At 41.6% G+C, this 9,199-nt stretch overlaps 1 protein-coding gene across 1 annotated transcript in view; it reads right to left on the reverse strand.

Moving 5' to 3' along the window:
• Positions 1-8,132, reverse strand: part of sypl2a (synaptophysin-like 2a) — a 28,706-nt gene extending 20,574 nt beyond the window's left edge. The window contains exons 1-2 of the mRNA XM_050039358.1: positions 7,921-8,132; positions 7,638-7,712 (exon numbers count right to left, since the gene is read on the reverse strand). Of these exons, the coding sequence (XP_049895315.1) occupies positions 7,638-7,712; positions 7,921-7,935 (90 nt within the window). The 5' untranslated portion in view covers positions 7,936-8,132. The remainder of the gene's footprint in view (positions 1-7,637; positions 7,713-7,920) is intronic.
• Between the last annotated feature and the right edge of the window lie 1,067 nt (positions 8,133-9,199).

Raw genomic sequence — 9,199 nt, forward strand, 5'->3', positions numbered from 1 at the left:
CTGCATCAGAGCAGAAGAGCACGTTTTAAAATACATTTATTTTATCAATTAGTTATTAACTTTTACTATTTTTAGCAACTTGCCCGATCGGGCAAGTGAGTTGTTAGTTTACATGCCCGACCTTGAGTTTTACTTGCCCCGGGCAATCGGGCAATCCTTATTGTTGAGCCCTGTGTGTACTGATGCAACAGTACAGATCATCCAGATTTTAACTCCAAAATATCAAACATGTTAGAAAAGATCAGGGCAGCCCCAATTAATCTGTATGCAGTTCAGGAGGTTAAGGACTGGATCTGTAAACCTCCAACATTACCAGATAGTCTGGGCCAAACATCGGTACCCACCAAAGTCCCAGTCCAGATCCCTCCTTCAGTTGTATTGGGGGTTGAATCAGGCATAACTGGCCCAAAACTCCTGTCGTCTGAGCCCAGTTTAAGGGTTGTTTTTCATATTGTATAAGAATGAATGTCAGCAAAAAGCTGAAGGGAGAAAAACAAGCTGATATCTTCAACTATGCTGACACAGAGCAGACCCCAGCAGGAAGAATGGAAAGCAGGAGGGAACCCAGGCCATTTCCTCCAACCCTCAACATAAACTGACTGTGCAGAAAAACTGTGATGCCACTCTAGGGTCGTCGGAGAGTCAACTGCGGCGAAGCACAAACTGCAGTCAGGAGTTTCAGTGTATTAGTAAAACAGGTTTGGGTTAAAATACAGCCAGTATGCGTCCGTTTTAGCCAAATTTCTTATGTTAGCAATGAATTTGGCAGCAAGGTTTGGACGAGACTTGAACAGCCTCTCTTCATCTGCAGCATGAACAACCATGTTGAAACTTGGGACAGGCTGGAAAATGTTGTTGGCTGTGGGACCTGGACTGAGCTCAGGCCAGAATGCATTGGGCAGGGTTGGGCTCGGGCCACAATTTCAGGCTTGTGCAGTATTCTACTGGGTACTGTGATGAAATTGTGCAATCCACATTGTACAAAAGCATTTATAAGCCTAACCCTTAAGGGCGACCCAACTGATATGATATCGCTCCCAAAAACCTCTTACACCCTTGGGTAGCACCAAAGGTCCTTTCTGAGCCAGGAAAAACCTTGTTAAGATACTATATCTGTAAACGGAGGATAAGTTGACTACAATGTTGTTGAGAACCTGACTGATGCCGTTTTATCCTATTTTTAGGATATTCCTTTTTTTTTAGCAAGACATTATGTGCAATAATAGAGACACAAATAGGAACAGAGCAGAGTGGAGTTTCATACAGCAGCTCTCTGTCACACAGCCAACACCGGCACACATAATAGGCATGCCACCCAGGTAACTAATATGTGGGAAGTCAGAAGAAATTATATGAAGAGTTTCATTAAGGCTGGAATACTCATGTCTACTTGTAGGGAAATGCAATGGCCTCACAAACTTAGCTTCTAACTATTGATACAGTGCTTACAGGAAAGAAAAGCATTAAATGTTACTGTTGTAATCAATCACTTTCTGATCTCATCCCTTTCGATCATAGACTGTAAAAATAATGGATGAAGCTACTGTGATGTCACCCATTGGTGTGGGGATTTTTAGTATGAAGCCTCAAGTTTGACATTTCGGCCAACGTCATCTTGTGTTTTTGGAGCCAGAAGTGACTATATTTGGACCAGAGGGTGGAGCTGTGGAAGAGCGAGGAGTGGATCTGACTGAGAACCTAAGGACACTATCGGCAGACAGCCTGTCACTCAAAGTGTCCACGCAATTAATTATATATCATTTTAAGCCTTAAAGGAGAAGTCCGGTATTTTGCAGTTTGAGCCCCATTTCTGGGTTGTTTATGATGAAATAGAGTGGCTAAGACCAAAGTAGTGACGATTGCTCATTTTCGGAGAATTCGGCCTTCCCCTACCTGGCTTAAAGGATAACTTCGGTATTTTTCAACCTGGGCCCTATTTCCCCATGTGTATGTGTGCGTATGATTCATAGGTACAACTCGTTTTAAAATTGGTTCAGTATTGAGGGAGGCGGATGCAGGCGGCAGCCGCGAGGTAGATATGGGGGCAAATGCGTCCCATATAAGTTTGCGCATTAAAAGTGCTTTTTTTCGCCACTGACCGGTTCAGATCGCCAGTGCTATCTCTGTAAATGGCATACTAAGAGTTTCCCTGACCCTTCACCTCCTCTGGGCTGTGTGTGACGTCATCTCGCGAGAGCTTTGCTTGTTGCCGGAAGAAAACAGAGGAGCCATGCTGAGCGCCGCTCAGAGTGGCGCTGGTTGTCCCGGAGTACAGTTGAGAGTTTTACTACATCGGTATCATGGCTGCATATTTACCCGATTTCGAGAATGAAGATGAGCCCTTTTATTACGATGGCCGCCTGTACTTATTTGAGCCCGAGTATACGGACGAGGAGCTCCTACAAATTGAAGAGCAGACAAGGATAGAGGGCCAACGAGCAGACGAGGGTGAAGCAGTGGCTGCACGAACGCGAATCTCTGAGGACTGGTGGTGCTCCTTGCTGTGACTCCATGCCCCCAGAAGAAGATTGTCTGTGTTGCAACGAGTGGGACCTGTTGCCCAATATTCATGGTCTCGATGTGTCCTGGGATGATACAGAAACTACCAAACACTGTGTAACTATGTTAGAGAATTTCCCCCCTCTGATCAACAGGGCAGTGCTGGATACCTTTTTTCATGTGCCCAAAATAAATTGGAGGAGGCAGCCAAAACCACAGGGACCAAATGGTCAACTATCTATCAAGTAAGTATAACTAATATGTCTTTATGCATGTAATACTGATACCTAGAATTGTCTCTGAGACGCACATTTACTGTTGCATACTTTGCCCTCGTGTATATCGTACCCTGTTTTCTTCCGGCAACAAGCAAAGCTCTCGCGAGATGACGTCACACACAGCCGGGAGGAAGTGAAGGGTAAGGGAAACGCTTAGTATGCTATTTACAGAGATAGCACTGGCGATCTGAACTGGTCAGTGGCGAAAAAAAACACTTTTAATGAGCAAAAACTTATACGGGACCAGCCCAGCCCTATATTGAAGTCACAATATGATGAGACAGTCCAAGAAAACTGTTCTTTTCTCATTATCAAATGATGGTGTTGCAATAACTGTCTTGATGAAAAGCACTAGAGTACCTAGGAACGCTGTGTGAGAAAGTGCCCCCCCTTATCCCCCTTCATTCCTCCTCTTTTCAGGACATCCTTCCCCCAATGAAACGCTTCTGATTAGAGCATGTGATTCTTGCTTCCGTACATTCTCTCAAGAATAATGTCCTTTGTTCACTTACACCCACATCTACAAAAACACATTCCCAAATCATCAGGATCCTTTCAGCTACATAGCATTTGTATACAGTGAACCAAAGCACAGGGCCAGGCACTGAGGTGAACAGGCTGCAGTAGTGGAGTAAAGAGAGTGAGATAAACAACAGAAACACACTGAGAGAACTGCAGTTCAGTGTTTAGCAGGCTTACGGCCCACTAAAGATTTTCAGGAATGGGTTTCATCTTTCAGGTTTCTCTGGATCTCCACAACATTTCTCAGCTTTCATCTCAGCCCTGTTTGACCCACCCAAGCCATTCTGACAGCACCTCAAATAAACTCTCCAGACAGGGTGGGGGGGTTCCCTGTCCAGAGTCCAGTATCCCACCCAGCCTCCTACAGACTGACTGAAGCATTCCTCACTACCTCTTCTGGTCAGGGAGTGGCAGGGTAGATAACAGATACCCCAGCAGTATCCACTCACAAGGTTCTGACACTAGCAATTTACATTTTATGCAACAACCGTTATTTGTGTATAGCACATCACAAGAACATATGGCACGGTAAGTGACCAACAACTGATCTAGATGGTCATGATTACAAAAATAGCCAGACCCCGGCCTGGTGACCACCCTCCACCTGACACTGTGAAAAACTGTTGATCCTGGCAAATGTCCATGTTTACAGGCTGTGGCACACAGACCATTTTGACATTTAGTAATATCAATTATAAACATCCCTAAAGAGCATTACAGTAGAGGAGCACTCGAATACCAAGAATGCCTCACCACGGAAGAATTCTGTCTATTTCAGCCTTGAGATTGAAGGAAACTAACAACAAATTCAACTCGCTGAACTGCCTGGAGAAATTGGAAACAGAAAAACTACAGAACAGCAATGTCTACAGCTGTGAAAATCCGATTTGAAAGCTCTGTGTCTATCTCAAAGAAGCAAAGGCCCTTAAACTCAAAAAGCAGAGCCACCAAACTGACTGCCATGTTTCAAACTCAACAGTAGCAGCCCTACGCAAACACAAGATTCTGACACTAACAACTCTTTGTGCTTAGAGGGAAAAAATAAACCACAATAAACCAGAGAGAAAATGCATATATGTTTAACCAAAAATAGATGGTAAACCTTAGAACTGATTGTGGGAAAACATGGACAGTTGGACACAGCATTTGTTTTCACTGTTTTGATGTTCTGGAGAGACATTTGCAGCCTAGAGTTTGGTCTTACTTTGGCTACGAATCAAAACCCAATACCTAACAAAATGTGTCCATAGCACCGGAAACTGATACCTGGCAGGTACTGAAAGCTGACATGGAAGAGTCTGACTTAAACTTGGTTGCTAAGGGTAACACTTTGCCCTTCTGGAAGCCTTCAGTTCATCTGGTAGATAAAACTGGACTGTTACTTCTTAAGCATGTAATAAATGCGAATTAGCGTCACTGCAAACCCCGCACCCCAGTGTTGGTGTGGATGGTGTATTACATATTGTCTCTGTATTTTAAGAGAGATGTTAGTCAAGGTCAGCAAAAACTATTGTGGCCACGTCCATAAATCGAATGTCCATATATTGTATTAACATGCGTGTTTGTCACCAACATTTTAGCCAATATGATGCCAGCATAAACAACAGGGTTTTCCTAACCATTGTAAGACTTGGGCACAGCACCTATGCCAAATGAAAAAGAAAAAAAAAAGGCCTATGCTGAGATACGTTTTGCTTTCACACTGCTTTTGTCCTCGTCTGCTCCAGGCTCCCAGGAAGTGTGCCGGGCATTGAAGACAATTTTCGTAGTGGTCAAAAACACTGCTCAAAAAAATTAAGGGAACTTTTAAGTGTCACAGTATAAAACCAAGTCAGTGAAACTTCAGGAATGTCAATCTGTCCATTTAGGAAGCACTAGTGATTAGAATATCTTTAAGAATTAAAGGTTCATTACTCTTTAAAAGGATGTACTTCCATTATTATGATATTATATTATCATTACATCAATGGCATAAAATGGTCTTAAAATGACAATATTATCATTTATTACAATTATTTCTGTGACAATATATTGTCAACTAAAAGTAGCTATAAAGACAGGCCCAAGTTCAGTGCAGTTTTTGGGCTCCAGTATGTAAACCAAAGCATTTAACCACAACTGTTGTTGCTGTTTGCTTGTTAATATAGTGCTTTGTATCTTTTCTTTTCTGGCCCTTTCCTAGCTGGTGAGTGTTGCCTTGTCAGACTTTGACACCTTTTCAGTTCCAACTTAGTGCCTACCTGCATCTGTTCAGAAAATCTTCCAGTTTAAAAATAGAGACCTTAACTTTCCTCTCCAACAGTAAATTCATATGCAAGGCAATAAGCCAAATGAAAAGTATTATCAGCACTAAAAAATATTCTGCTGGTTTTATCATTTTATTGATAACTACACTGTACTCATTGAGTTAATAGATCTTTTTCATGGAAGACTTTTTGACATGTCATAGCAGGAAAAGCACAAGTGTATTTTATATGATGAATCATGTTCACATTGCCCTGAGGGGAGGTCCACTGTGCATACTGGCTTACTGGAATAGCTGACTTGGACACTTAACAGAACAGAGCCATCGTTAACATTATCAATTACACCTGTGCATTTAATGCTCTGACAAGTCAAAATGTCTGCTGTGATAAAAATCGGTTGCTGAAATCTTTGAACATAGCAGTGTTGCTAAAAAGAAGTCAGATGGGAGAGAGACACAAGCAGTTAAATGATTAGATAGGCTGTAAGCAAACACCCCAGGTTACGCAAACCTATTTGCAAGAGTAAACAAAGGCAAACAGTCAATTGTATTACCCATACAGACCAACGTTATGGTTCAAATTTACTTATTGGAAATGGATTGGTTCTCCAGCTTCCTTCCACAGCCCAAAGACATGCAGGTTAACTGGAGACTGAATTGCCAGTAGATGTAAACGGGAGCATGAATGGTTGTCTGTCTCTATGTGTCAGCTCTGTGATAGTCTGGTGACCTGTCCAGGGTGTACCCCACCTCTTGCCCAATAACAGCTGAGATTGGCTCCTGCCCCCCCGCTCTCACCCTGTACCAGGATACACTATTATGGTTAATGAATGAATGAATGAATGAAGATTATTACCCTGACTGCAAAGAAAAGTTTACCCTCACACTAAGTTTTAGCTAGCAAATTTTGGTTAGCTTTAAATAAGGTGGTTTATATAGTTCTGTTGACTTATTCACAATTTTTCCAATTGCCTCACTTCTCATGGTTCTTGCCTATGAAAAAAGAAAAAAAAAACCCCACCCACTTTCAAAAAATAATACACTTTGGTCACAATTTGGTTAATGTTGAATGTATTGTGATTAGACATACAGAGTGTTTTTCAATAACGTTTGGTGGTGAAATAGAAAGCCAGGCTTTTTAACTCATGTTCCTGGAGTAAAACGTTTCTTCACAGCAGCAGATAATACCTGCTGTATGTTAATTACCAACAGGACCTGCTTCACAGGCACACGCCTTAAATACACACAGCACTGCCTACTGTATCGGGGCAGTTAGCACAGTCGTCTGCATCAACCAGAAATACAGAGCACTACAAGTATTAGCAGTCACATTAGAGGGGGCATGCCTGGACCGTTTTCTTTTTTTAGTATAGGGTGCATTCAAATTACTCATTATGAAGAAGTCAATCGCACAGCCTCTCAGGGTAGTGATATTTCAGGCATGCTCTACTGAACAGCAGCACATATATCCAAGCTATTTGATTCTCAACAGATGGTATGCATCACAACAGCCACATAGAGCTGGTTCACAGGTTCTGTAACAACACATGGTATCAACATCACTACTGTTACATGCACCAACTATTAACTTAGGTGGACCATTTCAATACAGAAGTCACAATATTCTGGTATTTCCTGGTAATTGTTTCAGCCTCCAATTTAGTCCACAGCTGTGAGTGATCAAGTGCACTATGGGAAGAGTCTAAAGTGTTTACCACAGAACGTTGATTTCTTCATTTAGGTTAATATTTCACTTGTCAAATGAGTAGCTACATGTTTTGTAGAAGCACAAACCTTAGCACAATTCAACTCAGAGAAAAAAAGACTCCTAGGCTACACATCAATAAAGCAGAAAGAGGGTAACCTGCAACAGTTGTTCAAAGCTTTTGCAGCTTTTACACTTTAGTCTGTGCACTGCAACACCGCAGACACTTCAGGTCTAGTACAAGGAGTGAGTGGAATGGACTATTAGAAAAAAATCAACATCACGAGAATCAAATGAGAGGAATGCAGAGTATACATGGTGGTTAAACACAGATAAGAATACCTTGCAACTATTATTTAGAGACATTCTGAGGTACTTTTTGACTTACCCATTCTAAGACACGAATAAATCCAAGAGGTTCTTTCAAGGGTCCCAGGTCCAGAGAAAATCCGGACATCATTTTCTGTGGACGTACAATGACACAGATAGTGGCTATAATATAGTTAGCCAGTTGTAAACGGACTGTCGTTCACATTAGCACCCAAACAACTGGCTATCGTTACCTGTTTGTCACCTTGCAGCTAACTGGCCCTGCCCTTGTTAGCAAACCCCCGCTAGCGACATGCTAAAGCTAACTCATGTCAACCTGGGTATTCAGCTAATTCACCCACCTGAGCAGTGTCCATTGAGGCGTGCAACAAGTAGAAAGCAGTTTGTGTTTCACTCCTAAAGTGTTCAGTATCGTTACGAAGCTATCTTAAAGTTACTCAGTTTGCATTCGAGTAGTGGCAAGCGATACAACAGCTACTGACTCTCAACAGGCGGCAGAGAAACAGCCAGGCACGCAACTGATAAGACTGGTGTCAAACTCTGTACAACGAAACCGTTGTCATACTGACCAAAATAAAATAGACACTACTTCCGGTTCTTACTTTTCAAAATAATGAACAAAATAATGTAATACAAGCTTATTGCACATCTATGAATTCAAGTACATGAACCACTTGTTAGCATAGTTGTCCAATATAAGCCACAGAAATTAGTTACGGGATTTTCTCCATCTGAAATGAACAACAGAGCCAGGGGCGTTTCTAGAATTTAAGGACATAGGGGGCTTAGCCAGGTCCTCTGTAGGAGGGTCCTCCTCCAGCATTTTCTTTTTTTTTGATGAACAAGCTCTATTTTGATGCTTTTTTTTTCTTTTTTTTTTAAATGCGCTCTCACATATTATCTACCCTTAAAAAATTCCCCCAGATTAATTATGAATTGTGATTTTAAAAACTTTAGTAGTTATTAGTAATTAGTATTGAGTAGAAACAGAATACTTTGCAATTGCCATCATCAAAATTTAGAGTGTTCTGAGGTACTTGTACTTGAGTATTTACATTTTTATGCTACTTTATACCTATACTCCACTACATCTCAGAGGGAAATATTGTACTTTTTACTCCACTACATTTATTTGTCTACTTCAGTTCATTTGAAAAATCATATTGAAAATACAAAATATAATCAACTTTTATTCAAGGTATTATTTAAGGTTAAACTATCCAGCTCTCTCTATGTGTGTATACATCTTGTTACAATACAATGTTCTCTTGAGGAACTTTTGGTCAGGAAGTTCTCAAGGATGCTACTTGATGTGCTCCACCCACCTGAACACCTCTGCAGATGGAGTATCTCTCCTCATGGCAGCAGCACTGGCTTTCTCAGCCCCAACAGCACTGCCACCACCAACAAACCCAGGCTCCGTTTATACGAGCTCCAGGTAGAGACAGTGCCGATACTACCTTTCCTAGCACGTTCACCATACATTTCACACGCTACATAGCATAACTCCAATGTAAGCTAAAGTTAAAGAAGATAGAGAAGATAAACTCACAGGATCAGCAAACACACTCACCTTGCAGCATGGTCTCAAACAAAAGGGATTCAAATAGGCCACTCCCA

The sequence above is a fragment of the Epinephelus moara genome, chromosome 24, assembly GCF_006386435.1.
Source record: "Epinephelus moara isolate mb chromosome 24, YSFRI_EMoa_1.0, whole genome shotgun sequence".
NCBI classification, from domain to species: domain Eukaryota; kingdom Metazoa; phylum Chordata; class Actinopteri; order Perciformes; family Serranidae; genus Epinephelus; species Epinephelus moara.